Source organism: Thamnophis sirtalis, unplaced genomic scaffold (genome assembly GCF_051295495.1).
Source record: "Thamnophis sirtalis isolate CommonGarterSnake01/CBP01778 unplaced genomic scaffold, rThaSir2_p1.2 scaffold_4, whole genome shotgun sequence".
Classification (NCBI taxonomy): Eukaryota; Metazoa; Chordata; class Lepidosauria; order Squamata; family Natricidae; genus Thamnophis; species Thamnophis sirtalis.
This window is the reverse complement of record NW_028261384.1, coordinates 8,431,170-8,454,496: the sequence shown is the minus strand read 5'-3', so window position 1 is coordinate 8,454,496 and position 23,327 is coordinate 8,431,170. Positions and strand designations below refer to the sequence as shown.

Sequence of the window (23,327 nt, the reverse complement as noted above, 5' to 3'; positions counted from 1 at the left end):
TTAGTTTTTGCCTGCAAATGTCTAAAAAGTTTAAATTTAAAGTACAGTAGGTAATGTATTTCCTTCTGCTAACCTACCTGGACATTAGGATCATCTTGGGAAAGCCCTTTATATGATTTTCGTTGCCTTCCAAAGTGAGATGGCTGGCAATTCTATTTCAGCATGCTCTCCCAAGGGAAATTCGCATGGCGCTTTCTTAGCTCTCCCTTCTGGTGACATGTAAAAATCTTTATTTTTAAACCCAAAGTCTTTTCTTTTGACATGATGTTATATTTTTCTTTTAGCCAAGAAAGGGCTGGTATTGCTTCCTTTACATGATTTTTTTTTTTTTTTTGCTTTATGCATCTGTGGAATATTGTATTGCCAGCCACTCTAAAAACCTTCAAACTAATAGAGAGTAAGATAAATACAAGTAATAAACAAAGAAATAAACTCGGTTCTGCAATCAATTGCCATAATACTTCTCTTTGTTTCTGTGGTTATGGTGAAATGGCTTGGTGCCTTTTTTCTCCGGCTGCCAAGATCTCAGTGTAAGTAAATATGCTAATGGAACCATACAAAACATAACAAACCAGCCCAACTAGGAGCAATCAAGCTATTAGAATGCTTTTATGTCTCTGATGCAGAAACACCAACAAAATCCACTGATAAAGGTTAGGAAAAGGAGTATTAATTAACTCAAAGACGATATTGTGTTAGCAATCAATGTGTAGCAATGTGAGGCCAATAAAGACCCAAAACAAAAGCTTTCCTAAAGATGTTCAAATTCCTAGAATCAACTACAAGGGAAACAAAATGGAACAACAATTAAAATCCGACTCGATAATCAAAATGCAAACCAGCTCTTGGACCAATTCATAAATTCTATCCAAGAAGTAAAACCTCAGATCCAGAATTTCCAAGATCTCTTGCAAGGCTTGTGATGACCCTATCAGAAAAGCAACAGTAGTGGATATTTCATTATTGTAATTCATTATCAGAAGGGTTTATTAGGAGTGTCTTAGTTGGTTTTTTTTTATTTTTGCAGGGGAGGTATTTTTTTACATAAAGAGAAGCCAAGGAAAAAGTTTGGGTAAGATGAAATAACATGTCTGTGAGATTAGGGGAAATTGTCAAACACACAATAAAAATTTAGGTATCAATGAAGAGAATATACTCAGAGTTGAACTGTGGGGTCCTTGGTGCTCTTTGAGCTTGGTTGTTTTCTTCCAGACATTTTATTCCCCAACTTGTTAATAGTAGTGCTAGGAAGGAGTGGAGATTGCTTTCCATTTATACACAAATGATTTGTCCTGTTGGTGTTAGTGGGAGTGTTGTTTTCTTCTTGGATTAACACCAAGATAAACGCTGGGCCAACAATCAAGAAGTAAACAACAGCCTAATCGAGGAACCACCCAGAGTATTCCCACTACCACTGACAGAGCTATGTAGCTACTTTGAGATTGAAAAGAGCACCAAAGACACACACAAACACAGGTATGTTCACTTTACAGTTTGTAAATTGTATGTGAGACATCTGTGCTAGTAACCTTGTGACTGCTAAAACAGGAGATTATCTTAGAAAAACCAGTAACTACTGTAGCTTTTCAGGGATTCCATAATGGGCAACTGCCTGTTGCAGTAGCATCTTAAAGTGAGGGTCAAAAATGGAATAACAGAATTGGAACAGACCTTGGAGGTCTTCAAGTGGTTAAAATACAATATTGCAGGCTAATTCTGCTGACTGCTAGGAGTTCAATCTTAATCAGCCCAAGGTTGACTCAGACTTCCATCCTTCTGATATTGGGAAAATGAGGACCCAGATTATTGGGGGAAAGATTCTGACATTGTAAATTGCCAAGCAAATGCTGTCAAGCACTGTGGGGTAGTATTTAAGTCTAAGTGCTATTGCTTTTAAGATTGCTATGTTTTTTAATATTGACATAAATTTCCCAGTGTGAATTATTTCAAAAATTATCGTAACCTTCTTCCCGCTAGATATATCTACCAGAAAATTATTGTGTATTAAAGAGAAATCAATACTTTTGTTATCAGCAATCTTCATAAAGAAATTGTTAAATAGGTTGTAGGCTAGATTCGAGAAAACGTCCTTGAAGAAAGCAACCACAATCACACCCCCTATTTATGCCAAGAAACATTTTTTTCCCCTGCCACTTACTTCCTCTCATGTTCTCGATTGTAAAATCAGTTCTTTCTTCCCAGAAATTAAAAAGTCAGGCATACTCTAGTACAGGCAGTCCTTGATTTACAACTACAATTGAGCCCAAATTTGTGTCGCTAAGTGAAACATTGCCCATTGCATTGCCTAAGTGAATTTTGCCCATTTTGTGACCTTTCTTGCCACAGTTGTTAAATGAATCACTGCAGCTGTTAACTGAGTAACACAGTTGTTAAGAGAGTCTGGCTTCCCCATTGCCTTTGCTTCTCAGAAGGTCGCAAAAAGGGAATCACATAACCCAGGGACACTGCAGCCATCATAAATACATTCCAGTTGTCAAGTGTCCAAATTTTGATCATGCGACCATGGGGATGCTGTAACGGTCATAAGTGTGAAAAGTGATCATAAGTCACTTTTTTACAATGCTGTTGTAATTTAAACAGTCACTAAATGAACTGTTGTAAGTTGAGGACTACCTGTATAGAGTTTGGGCAAATACCAGAAAGTATTTTGAAAGCAAGCTTAGGAGACTGGGGGCAGAATGAAGGAATCAGATATGGAAATAGAAATATTTGGTACAATTAGAGATTACGCTTCACTTATTATGTTGCAGAGATATTAAGAAAGGTACGAGTATGGCATTATTGCACGTACAGTATCTGCAAACCCTCAGTAGCTTATCAGACAGAAGAAGAAGAAGAAAGAAAGAACTCAAATGGAAGTACAATCAAAGGAACTAAGCAAAGAGAGCTTAAAGATTTGCTTAGATACTACACTGTTCCAATTTTCCCAACTTGCTTTTAAGACAAGATACAAAGCCTTGGCAATAAGCAAAATTCTAGAGCTAGTTATATTGGACATTTGTTCAGGCTTCAGGACCATTAGGAGGGACTCTGCCCTCATTTTTCACAATGTTCAGACTAACCAGAATAATCAGGTGGAGCCTGATGGAATTCTCAGTTCTTTCTCCAAGGGGAGATTCATCAAGAATTCTCAGAAATCGCAAGAATTCTAATTGTCCCCTCTCTTTTTTTACATATGTGTCTACAGTAATTATCTCAAGGATGGAGTGTGTGTGTGTGTGTGTGTGTGTGTGTGTGTGTGTGTGTGTGTGTGTGAGAGAGAGAGAGAGAGAGAGAGAGAATGAATGAATGAATGAGAGAGAATATAAAGAGAGGCAGAAAGAGACTATGGAGAGACTATGGAGAGAGAGAGAGAAAGATAAGAGAGAAAGAAAGAGAAAGAGGCTATGAAGAGAGAGAGAAAGAGAGAGAGAGACTATGGAGAGAGAGTCTATGTAAAGAGAGAGAGAGAAAGAAAGAGAGAGAGAGACTATGCATATTAGAATTCTATTTTCTTGTGCAAGTCCCTATCCACTATTTCTCGGGATATCTAAAGCACATGGAGATAAGAAACACATTTGTTCTCTTGTCTTTCTGAATTTATGCTACCTGAATCAGCTGCAACTACTGCCTGCATGTCATCCCCAAGCAACATTTCAGTCGTCAGTGAGTATTTCACAGTGGTTAATTCTCAACAATGCAAACAAAAAAAATATCTTTCAGATTTGATACCCAGAAGCTTTCTTGTGTTTTAAAACTTGCATAAACCATTCACAAACCATCAATATCCAACTCATAGCTTCCTCCCAAAAGAATACAACATCAAATGGTGAATTAAAGTCCATTTCTACTTGTAAAGAAAGGCCTTAAAGACAACTATAAGGCAATTAAAAATCTGTTTTGTCAGATTGTATCAGGACAACTATATCTTTTTAACTTTCATGAGTTCCAATCAAGGACCCTAGAATTTTCATCCTGGTAGGGAGAATTCTGTTTCCGGACTCTAAATTTCCACAGTGAGCTACAGTTGTCAGGATTCCTTGGAAAGAAGACCTAACTAACTGCTAAGTTAATCTAGTTGCATAGTTGTGTCCTTGGAGAACACCATGGCAACCATTGCTGCTGCTATAAAGGGAAAAACTCAATACTGTAATGTATAAAAGAGGAGTTTATCACAGAAGGATATTCCAATTTTGGCATTAACATCTACAAATACCCGGAACAATTAAAACATCAATGATGCTGTTTGTGTCTCAGTTTGGATGGTTCCCAGGATATTGAATCTGCAAAATGGGTGCCACTCAGTTACACAGGCAATGAGTGTGGCACAATTTGCCCACAAGCTGAGATCCTATCTGAATTCTGGATTGACTATTATCCATTTCTCCAGAGCAGCATCACTGTCTGCATCTGCTTGGCAAACCCAACAGACTGCCAAATATCTCTATCCCATGCTATCCATGTATGAACAGCCCTTTTCAAACTGTTATACACTCTAGGAGTGTTGGAACTACAATGGCTTCAATTCCCAGCCATGTTTGGAGAAGGCTATTCTGCAACTTGCATCTTTTTCTCATACCTTCCCTAAAACTTCCTCGGTTGGTTTAAGGCGAAACTTACCTGGTCCGTTTCTGTGAATGTGCTTTGCTCATCATCTTCAATGTCCGACTCCCCCATAGCAATGGGGACACAAATGGACATGTTTGGGTTGGTCATAAAGTCATTACTGTGGTCATCAGACCCCCGATTCCCGGCTTTGTTGATGGCAGCCCTGGCATTGCTGGTGTGGTTCTCCTTCTGGTTCTGCTCTTCTTTGACAAACTCATTAGCCGTGTGGTTGTTGACACAGTTGTGCATGACGGGTTGGTTGTGGGTCACAAGCTTCATCATGGCTTTCTTTTCAGCCGTTGCTTTTGGCTGTCGAAGGACCCTGCAGCAGAAATTCCACATGGAACGCTTGAGATACTTTAGCCCCTTATTGATGCGGGCAAAAGCCAGCTGCAGATTGTTCATCTCGCCATCTTCATCTGGTGCAGAAAGATTGTCAGCACTAAATGAGCTCAACAGTAAGGCAAGAAACAGGTTCAGCACCTGAAATGCAATAAAATATTAAGAAATATTATCTGAATTTTCTCCTGCATTCTGTTGTTATGTTTGGATGAATACAGGTAGCCCTCAACTTACAACAGTTTGTTGAGTGACCATTTGAAGTTACAACATCAGTGAACAAAGTGACTTAGGCCTGTGACCATTGCAGCATCCCCAAGGTGACTTAGTCAAAATTCAGACACTTGGCAACTGAGTCATATTTATGAGGGTTGCAGGGTCCCAGGATTATGCGATAATCTTCCAACAAGCAAAGTCAATGGGGAAGCCAGATTCACTTAACAACTGGATGACTAAATTATGAACTGCACCCATAATGCTATGAGCATGACCCCAGCATGCATGCGCGCACAACCACCGCTCCCCCAAGTTTTTTGTGTGCTTTTTTCACCCTTTTCAGGCTCCAGAGGCTTTATAAGAGCTTGGGGAGGGCAAAAACAGCCTCCCCTGCCCCCCCCCCCCCGGAGGCCCTCCAGAGGCTTCAGGAGCTTCCTTGAAGCCTCCGGAGTGCAAAAAAAAAGGCCCTATGAGCAAACTAAAAGGCCAATTTTAGCCCTCTGGAGCCTTTAGGAGGCTTCCCTGAAGGCTCCAGAGGGCAAAAAATGACCCTACGAGCAAACTAGAAGTTAATATAATAGCAGAGTTGGAAGGGACCTTGGAGGTCTTCTAGTCCAACCTCCTGCCTAGGCTGGAAACCCTATACCATTTCAGACAAATGGCTATCCAACATCTTCTTAAAGACTTCCAGTGTTGGGGCATTCACAATTTCCGAAGCTGATCCACTGATTAATTGTTCTAACTGTCAGGAAATTTCTCCTCAGTTCTAAGTTGCTTCTCTCTTTGCTTAGTTTCCACCCATTGCTTCTTCTACTGCCCTTGGGTGCTTTGGAAAATAGTTTGACTCCATCTTCTTTGTAGCAACCACTGAGATATTGGAACACTGCTATCACGTCTCCCCTAGTCCTTCTTTTCATTAAACTAGACATACCCAGTTCCTGCAACTGTTCTTCATATATTTTAGTCTCCAGGCCCCTAATCATCCTTGCTGCTCCTCTCTGCACTCTTTCTAGAGTCTCAACTTCTTTTCTACATCATAGCAACCAAAATTGAATGCAGTATTCCAAGTGTGGCCTTACCAAGGCATTATAAAGTGGTATTAACACTTCACCTGATCTTGATTCTGTCCTTCTGTTAATGCAGCCTAGAACTGTGTTGGCTTTTTTGGCAGCTGCTGCACACGGCTGGCTCCTATTTAAATGGTTGTCCACTAGGATTCCAAGATCCCTCTCACAGTTACTACTATTGAGCAAGGTACCACCTATACTTTACCTGTGCATTTTGTTTTTCTTGCCTAAATGTAGAACCTTGCTTTTTTCACCATTGAATTTTATTTGGTTAGATAGTGCCCAATGTTCAAGTTTGACAAGATCCTTCTGTATCTTAAGCCTATCTTCTGAAGTGTTGGCTATTCCTGCCATCTTGGTATCATCTGCAAATTTGATGAGTTCCCCATTTATTCCCTCATCCAAATCATTGATGAAGATGTTGAAGAGTACTGGGCCTAAAACAGAGCATTGGGGTACTCCACTACATACTTCCCTCCATGTAGATGCAGTTCCATTGAGGACTACACATTAAGTGCGGTTGGTCAGCCAGTTATGAATCCATCTGGTGGTGATGCTGTCCAACCCACATTCTTCTACTTTATCTAGTAGTAGGTTATGGTCTACCTTATCAAATGCCTTACTGAAGTCCAAGTAAACTATATTGACGGCATTCCTCTGGTCCACTAATTTTGTCACTTTTTCGAAGAATGCAATAAGATTAGTATGGCATGAAGTGACTTCCGGTTTGTCCATAGGGCCGTGTTTCATCCTCTGGAGTCGTCAAGTGCCTTCAGGGGGCTTCCCTAAAGGCTCCAGAGGGCAAAAAATGACTTCCAGTTTTTCACGGAGGGAAGCCTCCGGAGGGCAAAAAATAGCCTCAAAAAAAGGCTGAAGTGTGCCATGACAAATGGTTCCATGTGGCAAGCATGCCATAGGTTCGCCATCACAGCTCTATTCTATTCAGTATATATAATACAGGATTCTATTGAAATATCTCCAAAAGATTATTGTCCATCCTCTGCTTAATAATTTTAATAATGAGGAGCCCATCCCATATATACATTCCCATTGGTTTGGAATGGGAAACAAAAAAGTTGAATCTCTGTGTGATTCAGCTAAACCATTTTTCTTTTCAGACATGGAGTTACATAATTTTTAATAAATTTTATTAAATGTGTTCATTTTATTAAACATATTTTAAAAAGAAAGATAAAAACCAATGCAAAGTACAGTGATATAAAATAAGAAGCATAAAAAAAGAAAAATCAATGATAAAGCTACAAGACCAAGAAAGGGGAAAAAAGTAAAAGAAAAATAGAAAAGAAAGAAAAAAGATACAAAGCAGCTGCTTTGGATCTGCTTTACAGCTGGTACAAATAGAATTTTATGTTTACCTCTTATGTTATGGTTACGGGTAGTCCTCAACTTACAGTTATTTGTTTAATGACTGTTTAAAAGTACAACACTGGAAAAAGTGTTTTTCACACTTAATGATCATTGTAACATCCCACAGTCACATGACCAAAGTTTGGGTGCTTGGCAATTGGTTCATAGATATGATGGTTGCAATGTCCCAGGGTCATGTGATCATTTTTTGCAATGGGAAGCTGATTCACACAAGATCCTGGTTAGTAACTTAACACATGCAATGATTCACTTAACAACTATGGCAAAAAAGTCATAAAATGAAGCAAAATTCACTTAACAACTGTCTTGCTTAGCAACAGAAATTTTGGGCTCAATTGTGGTAGTAAGTTAGCAATGATCTGTAGAACCTAACTCTCTTCTATCTGTAACCTATCCTGTCTAAAACAATAAATCACAAGTTCATTTTTTTCCTGTTTCATACAAAAAGTCTATATTATAAGGGATTTCCAGTCACAGTAAAAATAGGTATTGACTTTTCTCTGATCAAATAAATCAATTTAGCCATCTCAGCAAGTTCCATCATCTTTACAAATCATTACTTTATTGTGAACAGTGCTGAATTTTTCTGTCGATTTATACAATAATTTTGCTGCAGTTATCTTGTAGAAAAACAAAGTTCCATAAATTTTTGATAATTGTTTGTCCATCAACCTCAGAATTTCATAGCTTTTTAAGTTCCTATCCTTTGGAACACACAAAAAATGTCCCTTCTTGTTCTTCACATTTCCTACATACTTTGATGGACCTTTATACATTCCAGACAATTTCTCTAGTGACATATACCAATGGAATATAATTTTATCAAAATTTTCTTTTGGATTATAACATAGAATAAATTATAATCCTTTCAGCCACATATTTCCAATCCGTATATCATACCTAAAATTTTAATTTGTGTTAACATACTTTACTTTATTCTTCTGTTTCAAATTTCAATAAAGGTTTATGCATTATAGTACTTACATCTTCATAATTTACACAATGTTCAAAAAACATAAATTCTTTTCTCTACTTTAAATTTTTCTCATGCTGTAATGTAAATAAGAGAACAGTTGACAACTATATCAATATTCACCTGAAGGACTGTAAGCTCACAGTTGCTTCTATCCAATCCAATAGCAAGCTGGAGACTGGAGGAACTGAATACAGGTAGTCCTCAATTTACAACAGTTTATTTAGTGACTTATGAGTGTTTTTACACTCATGACTGTTGCGACATCCCCATGGATACGTGATCAAAATTCGGACTCTTGACAACTGACTCATATTTATGACAGTTGCAGTGTCACTCTCCTCAATCCTCTCACTATGTACTAAGTTCTCTACTCCGGGGATCTCCAACCGTGGCAACTTCGCTGGCTGAGGAACTCTGGGTGTCCATAAGTCTTAAAGTTGCCAATACTGCTCTACTCAGTATTTCAGGAACCAAAATGAACAAGAGATGAGACAGTCGGCATCTCTATTTTGTTCTTTTTTTATATCTTATAGGATTTTACTAGATGTCCATGAAAGCACATTATTTGTGCTTTCTGTAAAATGTAAATCGATATTATCCATTTTACAAAATTACCTTCAAAAATCACAGTTATCACAGCTTAACAGCTCAAATTGTCAAAGGCCTTCTCTGTATCTAAGAAAATCAATATGGCTTGCTTTTCATTATGAGAAATATTAGAACATTTCTAATATCTGTCTTTTAGGTAAAAATCCACACTGATCCTCATGAATAAACTCTTGCAAAATTATTTTCAGTCTACCAGCTAGACTCATTGGAAATTGTAGTCATTATTCAATAATGATAATGATCTTGTCCCTCTTTAGATATTAATGCTATACAGATAGTCCTCGACTTACAACTCCAATTGAGTCAAAATTTCTGTTGCTAAGTGAGACATTTACTAAATGAATTCTGCCCCATTTTACAACCTTTCTATGCCACAGCTGTTAAAAGAAACAGCTTGTGGTTGTTAAGTTAGTAACATGGTTGTTAACTGAATATGGCTTCCCCACTGCTTGTTAGAAGGTCGCAAAACCACATAACCCCAGGACACTGCAACGGTCATAAACAAATGCCTATTGCCAAGAGTCCGAATTTTGATCTTCCAGATCTTGTTGCAATCGGTATACTGCAATGGGGCTGGGAGTCCACCACATGCACATGCGCAGCACGGTCACAGTGCATGCATGCATACCCACCGCCCAGGACACTCCAGCTGCTCAGTGGAGTGTTGAGCAGGTGCCGTAAGCTCCATGCATGTGTACAAATGCGGCTTAAATAGCGGTAAGGAGAGCGAGCGGATGGGCCCTCCGGAGCACCATACCGGAATGGCACCTGGTGCTCCTAGCAGACACCGGGTCATACCAGTTGTATCCCACCATTGGACCACAGGGATGCTGTAACGGTTGAGTGAAAAACAGTCATGTCACTTTTTTCAGTGCTGTTGTAACTTCAAATGATCATTAAACGAACTGTTGTATGTCAAGGACTATCTTTAGCAGCCTCTTTCCTATTATCTGCAATACAGTGAATTAAGTTTTGGAGCAGCATTTTAATACAAGACTGAGACTTATAATACAAGTGGTTCTCAACATGTGACCACAAATAAGCCCAGAATTACAGTATAATAAATCATCGTGATCATTAAATCAGGTGCCCAGGGACTTCCTCGATGACTGCAATTCTGGCAACTGTTCCCTGTTTTGGTTATTAAGCGACTGCACAAATCGTTAAATGAAATGCGGGATTCCTCAAGTGCTGAGGGAGACCTTGAGAGCAGAATGGGACAACTCACCATGGCCAACTCTCCACAGGACAATTTAATAATTCAATTTAATTATTTTTAAAAAATTGTTATTCCCATCTCATTCTGTCCCTCCTTTGGCATCCTTCCTTTAATGATTCTAGTCCACCATTTCTTTGATATTAATGTTCCACAGTGGGTTGTCCCAGAGCAGGTTGGCCACGGGGAATTGTCATAGATCCCCTTGAGAGGCCCCTTCAAGACCCAGCATGCACCAAATCCCCACCACAGTATACCCTTCGCAGTAAAGATGTGGCCTTAATGGTATTGCATAAAAAGATCAGGCATGGTCACATAATGACCCACTTAATGACCACCAAAACTTACAACCAAAATTGCAAGTTCCGTTATATAAGTCCAGGACTACCTGTACAGAGAAATAGAGATTATGAACAGACCTATAGTAATAAATTTGTGAAGCTATAAAAGAGACTAAACTACCTTAGCATCAAGCTGTCTAATGAGACAAAGCTTTTGAAGGATGAACTGGATGATTGTACTATATGCAATTTATTTTGAAAACTTTTTACACTAATGAGCAGAGTTAAAAGACAAGTTTCAAACGATGTCACAAACCTGAATGTAATCAATCTTTGGAGAGAGACACTGAGAGAAAATTTAATACATTAGATGCTTTCTTACTCTGTGTAAGCAAATAATGCACACCTATGCCAAATCTCCATTCCCCTTTTTGCAGGAGAAAAAGAACCGCACAGCTACTCCTTGACTTGCAACAGTTCATTTTGTGACTGTTGAAAGGTACACAAAAATGTCAACTTATGACCATTTTTCACAGTTACGACTCTTGCCCCATGATCCTGTGATCAAAATTCAGACATTTGGCAAGTGGCTCATATTTATGATGGTTGTAGTATCCTAAGTTCATGTGATCACTTTTTGTGACCTTCTGACAAGCAAAGTCAACAAGGAAGCCAGATTCACTTAACAACCGTATTCCTAACTTAACAACTGTAGTGATTCATTTAACAATTGTAGCAAGAAAGGTCATAAATGAGGCAGAATTCACTTAGCAAATGTTTCACTTAATAACAAACATTTTGAGCTCATTTGGGGTCGTGAATTGAGGACTGCCTGTACTATAGTTCACGCTCTGCCCAAATTCTAGCCCACTGAACCCCTCTTAGTCCCTCCCATAGGGGAAATTAAAAACATTTTAGGGTGCCTTGGCCTATGGCAAAAGATCAGCCATTGGGGGCAGCACCTTGCTTTTCAATGTGGTGCATTTATTCTTACTATGCAGACTTAATGAAAGTGCTTCTAAAATTAGGAACTTTAAAAAGAGAGAGAGAGAGAGAAAGGGAGAGTGGGAAAGAGGTACGTTTTGTTCTTTGTATTGTTATATTTATACTTTCCAGGACATCCTAGCTTCAATGCAAAGGTGCTTATTCAGAAAGGAGAACTAGCCCGGCCTTGCAATGCAAAGGTGTTTTAGTTCATGGGACTTGGATGGACCCCTGCTTTATAGGTAGTCCTTGACTTACAACAGTTTGTTTAGTGACCAAAGTTACAACGGCTTTGCAAAAAGTGACTTGGGGCCATTACTCACACTTACAACCGTTGCAGCATCCCCATGGTCACGTGATCGAAATTCAGATGCTTGGCAACTGGTTCATATTTAGAACGGTTGCAGTTTCCCCTTGGGGTCATGAGATCCCCTTTTGCGACTTTCTGTCAAGCAGAGTGAATGGGGAAACCAGATTCATTTGACAACCATGTTACTAACTGTAAATATTCACTTAACAACTGGGTCTAGAGAGGTTGTAAAATGAGGCAAAACCCACTTAACAAATGTTGCATTTAGGAGCAGAAATTTGGGGCTCATTTGTGGTTGTAAGTCGAGGACTACCTGTATTCCAGAGTGAAGTTGTGTTCTCCTCACTTGCCAGAAAGAACAAAATCCAAAACCACTTCCGGGGGAATCTTTAGTATATTAACCCATGCAACAAAAGGATTTTTTTTTAAAAAAAAAAAAACACCAATGCTTTTCTATCCCTTCTTATTGAAATTGATGATAGGGAATTTGCACTGAATTTTCTTTCAGAGAGTTCCAACGTAAGTCTTTCATTAGCGTATTCTCACTCTTTTTTAAATGATAAGATGGCCAACAGATCTGCAGGCAGAGACTTTCTTTCAAGCTCTGTTTTCCTAGCTTCCGCTGCTTAAATCCCATGGGGGAAAACGTTTTGAGAGCAATTGTTCTCATGGGGCTTTCTCAGTTTGGAAAGCATAGCATTTAGGGGTATTTTAATGTGGTGAGAGGATCTGTCATTAGTCCAGAGGTGAGTTGCTCCTAGTTCGGCCCAGATCGGGTGAACCAGTAGCAGCGGGAGGCTCCGCGCACCCGGCCAGACGCTTCTGTGCATGTGCAGAAGCACGCCTGAACTGGTAGTAGAAAAATTGGCAACCCACCACTGTAATAGCCCTTTCACTCTTCCAGCAGTGAAATCAGCTCAGAGAAACACAATCAGAAGAAATTCAAAATAATTTATCAAACACTGTAAAATAGACATAAAATATAAAGTTTCATTGTAGGAGAAATTTATTGGGAAACTGCAAAGCATTAACTATTTCTTGACTATTTTTCATTGCTATTCACTTCAGTCCTGATCCAATATTCTAATTAAGTACGGGTTATCCTCAATTTACAATTCAGCCAAACATTTCCATTGCTAAGCAAGACAATTGTTAAGTGAGTTTTCCCCCATTTTATGACCTTTTTTGCCACAGTTAAGTGAATCACTATAGTTGTTAAAAGAATTGTGTGGTCATTAAGCGAATCTGGCTTCTCCCATTGACTTTGCTTGACAAAAGCTGGCTGGGAAGGCTACAAATGATGAATCCATGACCCAGGACATTGCAACATATCATAAGCACATGCCAGTTGCCAAGTGCCAAAATTTTGGTCAGGTGACCATGGAAATGCTGCAATGGTTGTAAGTGTGAAAAATTGTTATAAGTCTTTTTTTTCAGTTGTAAATTGAGGACCATCTTTATTGCAACCTTCTCCAGTTTGTATCCTGCAGCTGTGTTTGTTGGCAATCATAGGGAAATACCAGAAATTCTTGATTTATTATACTCAATGAATCACTTCAAATGAATGCAAGGATTTCACCATGGGTGTGCCTATTATGTTTTATCGGTGAAGCCTTAAGTATCCAAATACCAGCTCAGAATCTCATGTATTGTGACTTGGCGACTGCTGTTTCCCATAATTTGTTGCCTTCTCTGTGTTTAATCATGAAAATAAAGTTTAAAAACTCTTGTACATCAGTGTGATCCAAATTCCACTTGATCTGAAGTGTCATTGTGACAATAAATCTACCAGGAAGGCAGTCATAATTACAGGTAGTCCTTGACCAATCATTTAGTGACTGTTTGAAGTTACAACGGCACTGAAAAAAAGTACTGACCTATGACCAATTTCCACACTTTTCAACATCCTCCTTGGTCATGTGATCAAATTTCAAACACTGGAAGGAATTTATGACAGTTGCACTCTTCTGGAGTCAGGTAATCACTATTTGCAACCTTTTGATAAGCAAAGTCAATAGGGGAATACAGATTCACCTAATGAACAAATGATTCACTTAACAACTGCAGCAAGAAAGGTGATAAAATGGGATAAATCTCACACAACTGTCTTGTTTAGCAATTAAAATATTGGGGGCAATTGTGGTTGTAAGTCCCAGACTACCTGTATTATAAAGAAGTTCGGGCTAACAAATTTCACAACCACAATAACAGCACCTCACCCATTTTCTTCATAGTTTTCAAAATTGCTTCAATTCATCCCACAGGCTGGTGTTAAACCAGCAGGCAGCAGGAGTGAGAGACAATGGAAGTAGGAAATCCACAATGCTAAAATAGCTGTGTAAGTAAGATACAGAATACCCTTCACAATTAGCTGCCAAATTTTGTGGTTCTGAAATACACCCTGGAAAGCAGCAAAAAGGTGCTTATATTTTTTGAATCAATAAAACTGCTTCTTTCTAATCTAAAGGAAGAAAAATTGATGCACATTGCTAAATTTTAAGCCATAAACCATCACACAGATAATATATATCATCTGAAGCAAATTCTTTATAGGTAGTCCTCGACTTAATAATTCATTTAGCCACTATTCAAAGTTATAACAGCACTGAAAAAAATGACTTATAACCACTATTATATTTATGAGCACTGTAACATTCCCATGGTCATGTGATCAGAGTTTGGGTAGTTTGCAACCAGCATATATATTTATGACAGTTGTGGTGTCCTGTGGCCATGTGATCTCCACTTGCGACCTTCCCAGTCAGCTTCTGACAAGCCAAGTGAATGGGAGAAGCCAGATTTGTTTAAGAATTAATCAATGGAACAACTGCCTCCAGATGTTGTGGTTGCACCAACACTGGAGGTTTTTAAAAAGAGATTGGACAACCATTTGTCTGAAATGGTATAAAGTTTCTTGCTTGAGCAAGGGGTTGAACTAGAAGACCTCCAAGGTCCCTTCCAGTTCTGTTATTCCTTCCTGGGTCTGAAGGCTACTACTTTGTATCCTGCATTTCAGAGTGATTTTGAACATTCCATCAGTTGTGCCTCCTATTCCTCTCTTCCTAAGTCTAAACTTTAGGACTATGTCAGAAGCAGTCCTATGGGGAGGGGGCTCTAGAAGAGTTAAAAAATGGAGGCCACATGATCAGGTGCGTGTAAAGAGAGATCACATTTAATCACAAGATCATGGGCTGGAATCAAATTAGCAAAACTCCTTTGACTTAACGGCCTTTAGAGTTAAAATCAAATCCCCCAATAGCAGCTTTTTGTGCTGAATTCTTGTAAATGAGAACATTTTGTTTGGCCTATCCATTTTCTGAGTTGATCGCAATCCTCTCCTAGTCTGCTCTGAGGCTGTTTAAAAACTCTTTTCAAATATATTGAGTTTGTTTTATTTCTGCACCAATTAAAGTTTGCAAAGTTTTTAATTGATGGAACTTAGACTTTCTGCTCTGCATAAAATCTGTGATAACTATAAAAGTGGGAGGATTTTTCAAGGTTATTTTTTTCAGTTGCGCACAGATACACATACACTATTCGCTTTTGAATCAAGCAATACACAAAATGCAGGAAATGAGTAACTTGAACAAAACAGATTCAGGAAAAAAATAAAAAATATTTAAAAAAATCTAGTTTATACCCAGAACAATGCTCATACTTTCTATTTTTCTATTCTTCCAACTTTCTCATCAACTCCATGCAGCAATAGCTTCTAGAAAGTTTTCATGCTCTTGACCAATTCACTCTTCTTTTATATATTTTTCTATGCTCCCCTAATTTATTCTCTCTGCATAACTAAACAATTTCAATACATTTCTTTCATATCGGAAGTCAGATCACTATTCAATCCATTTTGTTCCAGCACCTTCCTCCTTGACTCCATGTCTTCTGGATTTAGCTTAGAGATTTCTTAAGCATCGTATTTCCATTTCCATATATCTTCTGTTAGACTTAACTCCCATTTCCTATAATAGAAGGATGCTGCTACTGTACACAGAACCACTTATGTTCTTCAAATATTCATGTCTTGCAACCATTCACATCTACCAAGACCTTTCTACCAGCACTTGATACCTTCTGATGACCTATTCAGTCATTTGAAGAAAGTAAATATTTTCAAACCACAGTTGCCATGGAAGATGTGATTAATCTCCGAAGGACAAATCCCTGACAATTTTGCTCAGTGATGTCTTCCAGAATTGAGATGCTTTATTTGTATGCCGCCCTTTTCCCTGGGGGGACTCAGGGCGGCTCACAACTCAAGGGGAGGGAGGACAAACAAGTCATAACATAAAAAACAATACATCATTAGAAACACAACAGTCATACAATTCGAGTGGGGTTGAAATCTTTAGCCCCAGGCCTGTCGGGACAGCCAGGACTTAAGGGCAACGCAGAAGGTCTGGAGGGTGGTGAGGGTACAAATCTCCACGGGGAGCTCGTTCCAGAGGGTCGGAGCAGCCACCGAGAAGGCTCTCCTCCGGGTAGTTGCCAGCCGACATTGGCCGGCCGATGGAATTCGGAGGAGGCCTAATCTATGGGATCGTATCGGCCTAGTGGAGGTTATTGGCAGTAGGCGGTCTCTCAAGTACCCAGATCCAATACCATGTAGGGCTTTGTAGGTGACAAGTAGCACCTTGAAGCGCACTCGGAGATCAACAGGCAGCCAGTGCAGCTCGCGGAGGATAGGTGTTACGTGGGTGAAACGAGGTGCACCCACGATCGCTTGCGCGGCCGCATTCTGGACCAGCTGAAGTCGCCGAATGCTCTTCAAGGGCAGCCCCATGTAGAGCACATTGCAGTATTCCAGCCTAGAGGTCACAAGGGCACGAGTGACTGTTGTGAGAGCCTCCCGGTTCAGGTAGGGCTGCAACTGGTGCACCAGGCGGACCTGGGCAAATGCCCCCCTGGTCACTGCCGACAAATGGTGTTCAAAAGTCAGCTGTGGGTCCAGGAGGACTCCCAAGTTGCAGGGAGCTCCCACCATAGAATGACTATGGTGGGAGCTGAGTTAGACCACCTGTAGGTCTACACCTATCCTACTTCTGAAGCAGAATTGACCACAAACTGTTAATTCCAAAAAGGATGGTCTTTTCTCTGCATATTGCAATGGTTCAAAATTTGTATCTCACCTAAGCAGGTGTCTACGTCACCTATGTACCACTTAGAAAAATCCTACTCTGCTCTTTTTATATAAGCATTTTAAGAGCTGCCCCCATTTTTTTTTATAACTGCGTAACTTTATCCCAGCACACCTGCACTTATATAGAAGGTGCTTTTTTCATTCTGGGTATCATTTATCATAGGCTATTTGTGTTCCATTGTGATGTTTTACAATCTGCATGCACCCACGTAGCAAACCCAGGAGCATGCACTTTCTGTCACTCAGATAGCATTGTTTTGCTTTAATTTTTGAGTAGCCTACCTTGGAGACACGGTGTCTAGTGTTTAGAAAGAACAAACCATTTATGTGTTGCACCCGTTCACTTCACTTATATTGCCACTTCTGGTGCTCTTATGATGAACATTTTTTTAAAAAATTGCTGGGATACATTGCCCAGTTTCTGCACTAATATCCGCATTGTTCTAATATTAATGTTCTTCTGAAATGGCATGACACAAAGATTCTTGTGTTATTATTGAAAAGAGGATCAACCTCACATCTGTTTTGAAATTAATTTCCCAGATCTTTTCCAAATGTCGGCAGAATTGAGCCAGCTCTAAATTGGGTTTGAAATTCCTGATCTCTGAAAAAGGTGGAAAGATCCAGACCACAACATCTAGATGGGAGAGATCCATAATGAAAAAAGGCATAATACAAAATGAAGAATTTGTAAAAATTGAAATAGCTCACTCCACAGGAAAAGAGCAGGAAGAGCTGGGGTGGTGGTGTTAATCTGTCATTAGCTTAGAGTCCTTATGTGTCCACAAACAATCCACGTCTAGGCTTCTTTGAATTCCTTTGACCATTATCTAGAATCATGATAGAGAACCTATAGCACACAGAGTCATTTCGGTGGGCACTCAAGCTCAGCTCCAGACCTTCTGGGCCAACCAGAAGTTGAAAACCAGGCTGTTTTTGGCCTCCAGAGGGCCTCCTGGGGCTGGGGGAGGCCATTTTCACCCTCCCCAAGCTCCAAGAAAGCTGTGTGAGCATGCATGGGGAGGTCACATGTGCATGTGCAGGGGGCATGGTGTGTGGGGGGCATTCAATTATGGGGTGGGCACACATGTGCTCATGATAGTGTGCACGTGCATGCTTTTGGCACCCAAGGCGAAAAAGGTTCACCATCACTGATCTAGGACCAATTCAGTGCTGACTATTAGTTGGCTAAATTAATGTCAGGCACAAAGAATTGGGACCATATGTTAAGCATAGAAGATTTATTTAAACCGATATATAAGAATCCAATCAACTAATGGGTAGCACTAAATTGGTCCTAGATAAAGATCAATTCCAGGCAGACTGGACTTGGATCATTTGTGGTAACGTAAGGATTTACCAGTAGAATTGAGGGAGGGGTCACTGCTGGGATATTGCCAAAGCCTGATTGGGCCAGAGACTGAGGGAAACTTCTTTTATGCTTTGTCATTCCCTGTTGGTTCCCAGTTTCCCCTCAGTCTTTGGTCCAAAGACTGGTTTTGGTTCCCTCGAGGAGATATTTATTCAAGATCTCTCAATTCTGGATTAATTTGGCTAATTGACTTATTTAAATTCAGCTAAATTACAAATTGAGCTGCTGCCATATGATACTGGGTTACCGGCTTGCCTGTGTGCTGGGGAAGATCCTTCTCTGCCCTGCCCAGGGCTTGGGAGCTCTGTACAGTCCCTGGGCCAGCGGGAGTGACAGACTCTGTCCTTGCAGCTCCACGGGAGGGCTGCGAAGAATGATCCAGCATGGCGCGGCAGCCCTTCCATTCAGCAAGCCATGCCTGAAGAACTAAGCCGCGACAGCTCTAGCTCTAGTGTTGGGAATCGCCACACAAGGTTCCTTTGGTGCCGCGGCTTCAAAGGTGAGCCGCGGCTTCTCAGCTAAGCTGCAGCTTGAAGAAAGGAGCCAAGTTGTTGCAAGGTGCACCGGGGACAGCTAGGTAAATCGTGGCGCCATTAAACAAAGCTTCAGTGAGCCGCTCGAGACCTCCCATGGCCATTTTAAGGCGTGCATGTGGAGGTGGCCATTTGAGGTCCAGGCGTGCATCATGGCCATAAATCAAGGCCATGATGGACCCTACTTTCCTCCCAAAGGTCAATTCCCCTTTCCATGGGCCCAAGAGGTCATCCTTCCCAACTTCTCTCCTGCTCCTTCCCACGAGAGGGAACATCTTTGGCATCATTTGGATGTCCGCCACACTCTGTGCATTTATCTCTGGTGTATGGCGACCTTTCGCAAGTGTGAAGCCTTCTTCATTTCTTTTCAGCCCAGTTCTCTGGGAGCTAGGGTTTTGTCTGCCACTATTGGCAGGTGGATACACCAAGCGATCTCCACTGCCTATGACTCCTCAGGCCAGTCGCCTCCTGCGGGGATCACAGCCCACTCCACGCGGAGTGCCACTACTACTGCAGGGTGAGCCACTAGGGCCCTGAGGACATTTGTTGGGCGGCCGCCTGGTAGTCCCCGACTCCCTTTATACAATATTACCGAATAGATTCCTTCGCATCTGCTGATGCATCCTTCAGGCGCAGAGTTCTTCAGCAGGTAGCAACCACGCCTCCCCCTGGGTCTTAGTCCCTCCCTGGGACTGAGCATGGGTGCCTCCCAGCAGTGACCCCTCCCTCAATTCTACTGGTAGAAGAACGTTGGTCCTTACCTGAACGTTCATTTTAAGTAGAATTGAGGGAGGGGTCACGTCCCTCCCGAGTAAGACTTAGTCAGCTAGTCAGGTGAAGGGTTGGGTGGTCTGTGGTCTGTTTGTTTTTTTAGCAGATTCGTACTGTGACTTCGAGGAAACTGGGAACCAACAGGGAATGACGAAGCATAAAAGAAATTTCCCTCAGTCTCTGGACCAATCAGGCTTTGGTGATATCCCAGCAGTAACCCCTCCCTCAATTCTACTTAAAACGAATGCTCAGGTAAGGACCAACATTCTTTCTAAGCTTATAAAATATTTAACACACACCCCAACTCTACCTGTTCTTTCACAGATTGCCACAGATAAGCCTTTATTTGACATTTTTACATAATTTCCACTGGAAACAAAACCCTGTGCGAATTTCCTGCACTGGGTGGTGGGTAGTGTCTAGTTATGCTCGGGATGCCAAAGTTTAAACTGTGTTCCTGTATCCAGGATTTGGGAAATCATGAGATTTTATGAGTCATGGTAAGTGGTCCACCAAAGAATTGAGATGCATGACTTGAAATCTGAACCCTTGTGAAGTTTGATTTTATATCCCTGCAAACAGCATGAAAATTTTCAGGAGGCCATTTTTGCTTTATTCTACTAACAATGGAAGCTCATCAAAGGGAGAACCAATTGAGAATTTAGGAGAAATTTCTTGACAGTGAGAACAATTAATTTCTTACTCTCTATCCAGCTCGTTTCAGCTAGTTCAAATACACATCTTTAGGAGACAGCCAGAATGGTTACCTGCTTCTGTCAACAAATATCCAGATAACAAAGCACTGCCTCATTCTATGTACAATCAGTACTTGAATTTGTGAGGAATAAAGCTGTGGGGAGTTGGGGGTGGGGGAAGGGAGGGAGGACCTGCTGTCTTAAATTGCATTATGGAATTAGAGGAGATACAATGTTTTCTGTTGCTGTGGTTACTATCCTTATTTGGGCAACTATGTACTGGGTTTACCCAAAAGAGAGACAGCTGTGAATTTAAAATGACCTCCTTCCCCCCACCCCTTGTAAACATTAGATAGAAATCCTAAGCAGCACCAGTATTCCTATCATGACAACTTCAGGTTGACAGCCCCATTTAAAGCAATTTGAGAGATTTTCCTCCATTCCATAAATGTGTGCTTGTCTCCCCAGGAAGATATTTGTTACCTTTATTATAGCTAACAGAGTGTGTATGTGAATGTGTGTGTGTATAGGGTGGGGAGACACCTATAACAAAAAAAATATATGTTTGTGCAAATTCCCACACTGGATGGGTGGACGATCAACACTGGGAAGTACTATGGGACAATCCGGATACCAATGTTTAGGTTGGTTTCTACATTCAGGAACTTTGGGAGTCAACAGATTTTGAGTTATTTGCAAAGAAAAAGAAAAAGAAAAAAAAAGGCCAGTTTAGTCTAATGGTTAAGGCACCAGGCTGGAAACCAAGAGACTAAGGTGGAGCTAGAACTTACAGGAGACTGTAAGTTCCAGTTCCACCTTAGGTATGAAAGCTGGCTGGATGACTTTGAGCCAGTCACCGGGAGCAGTGAGTTCTAGTCATGCCTTTGGCATGATAGCCCGCTAAGGGATGCCAATCACCAAGAGACTGGAAGTTTTAGTCATGCTTTAGGCATCAAAGCTGGCTGGGTAACATTGGGCCAATCACCAGGCAATGGTGAGTTCTAGTTGTATCTTTGGCATGAAAGCCAGCTAAAGGACTTTGGGCCAATCATCCAAAGACAGTGAGTTCTATTCCCACCTTCGGCATAAAAGCCATCTGGGTAACCCTGGGCAGTCACTCTCTCACACAGTTGCTTGTTGTGGAAAAAATAGAAGTTGTGTTGGATATGTTCGTCTTTTTGAGTTCTTTATAAAAAAATAATAAAGGTGGGATATGAATCAATCAATAAATAATGATCTATTATTTCATAAAATATCTAAACCAAAGAGATTGCAAATAGAAAAAGGTACTACATTTTTAAAAAAAGATAATCCAATTAAATTGGTAGCATTAAGGCTTTGAAACCAAGTATTTCTGCCAATTAAAATGGTTTCTTCTTCTAGCTATATAATTATCCAGTCCTTTTATACATCATTGTCCAATGTTCAAATTCTTAAAAGAATGATATGTCCTTATTTGCGTTGGGCTAGAGCAGGGGTGCCAAACTCAGTGGCTGGGGCCCAGATCTGGCCCACAGGGTGCTTCGATCTAGCCCACGGGGCCGCTCTGGAAACAGTGAAGGGCTGGGCCGCAGTGCTTCTACCAGCGAAAAGAGAGCTCAAGAGTTCCAACTCTGTTTTCGCTGGCAGAGGGTTGCAGAAGGCCATTGCTGCTGAAAATGGAGCTTAGGAGCCCAGCATAGTGCTCAGGCCACCACAGGTGCCCCCAACACAAGTGACGATGAGCGGTCATGCCCACACTGGTCCGTTGAGGTCAAACACAACTCAGTTTGACACCCCTGGGGTAGAGGGTTCATTTCCCCCCCCCCCACACCTTACTTTAAATACTTAGTTTGCAGTGAAGTCACTATCCTGTGCTTTTCACAACCTAAAGTTTTGATTTAGGAATAGCTGATAGTTTACAATTCCACAACCAACAATCAATTACAGGAAGTCCTTGATCTACAACCACAATGGGGCCCAAAATTTCCATTATTAAGGAATGCAGTTGTTAAATGAGTTGCACCTGATTTTGCAATCTTTTTCGCCACAGTTGTTAAGTTAATCATTGCAGTTGTTAAATAAATTATTGGTTGTTAAGTGAATCTGGATTCCACCATTGACTTTGCTTGTCAGAAGCCAGCTGGGAAGGTATAAATGATTATCACATGACCACAGGACAGTGTAATGTGACATAAATACATGCTAGTTGCCAAGTGCCCAAATTTTGATCACATGGCCACGAGGTTGCTTCAACAGGCATTAAATGTGAAAAATAGCCATGTCACTTTATTCGGTATTGTAACTAAACAAATGGTTATAAACTGTTTATAAAAATGTTTATAACTGTTTATAAAAAAAGATACTGAGACTCTAGAAAGAGTTAGAACAATGAATCAGTGGAACAGAGGTTGCCTCCAGAAGTTGTGAATGCTCCAACACTGAAAGTTTTTAAGAAGAAGCTGGACAACCATTTGTCTGAAATGGTATAGGATTTCCTGTTGGAGCAGGAGGTTGAACTTAGAAAACCCCCATAGTCCCTCACAGCTCTGTTATTCTGTTATGAGGGCTATCTGTACGTAGCCAAGTAGAAGAAAATATGAAAAACAGAAAACACATTTAGGAAGAAAAGGAGGAGGATTATGGTCTGACATACACTTTTCCTTCTTTAATTCTAAGGAAGGTCTTTACTTCAATAAGACCTTGAAGTTCACCATACAGTGCAAACACCCCCCCACTCCTTTTTGATCACCCATTCCTTGGGGTCTGCCTTGCCCTTATCAAGCAAGATTGAAAATATCAAATAGTGGAGCCTATTCTTTTCATAGCACTTTCCTCC

General features: G+C 40.5%; 1 protein-coding gene across 7 annotated transcripts in view; it reads right to left on the bottom strand.

The window, feature by feature from the left end:
- LOC106545622 (sodium channel protein type 5 subunit alpha) overlaps positions 1 to 23,327 on the bottom strand; it is a 351,125-nt gene that overhangs the window by 115,634 nt on the left and 212,164 nt on the right. For all 7 annotated transcript variants that reach the window (XM_087712437.1, XM_087712436.1, XM_087712435.1 and 4 more), the window contains one exon: positions 4,621 to 5,091. In XM_087712437.1, coding sequence (XP_087568563.1) covers positions 4,621 to 5,091 — 471 coding nt within the window. The remainder of the gene's footprint in view (positions 1 to 4,620; positions 5,092 to 23,327) is intronic.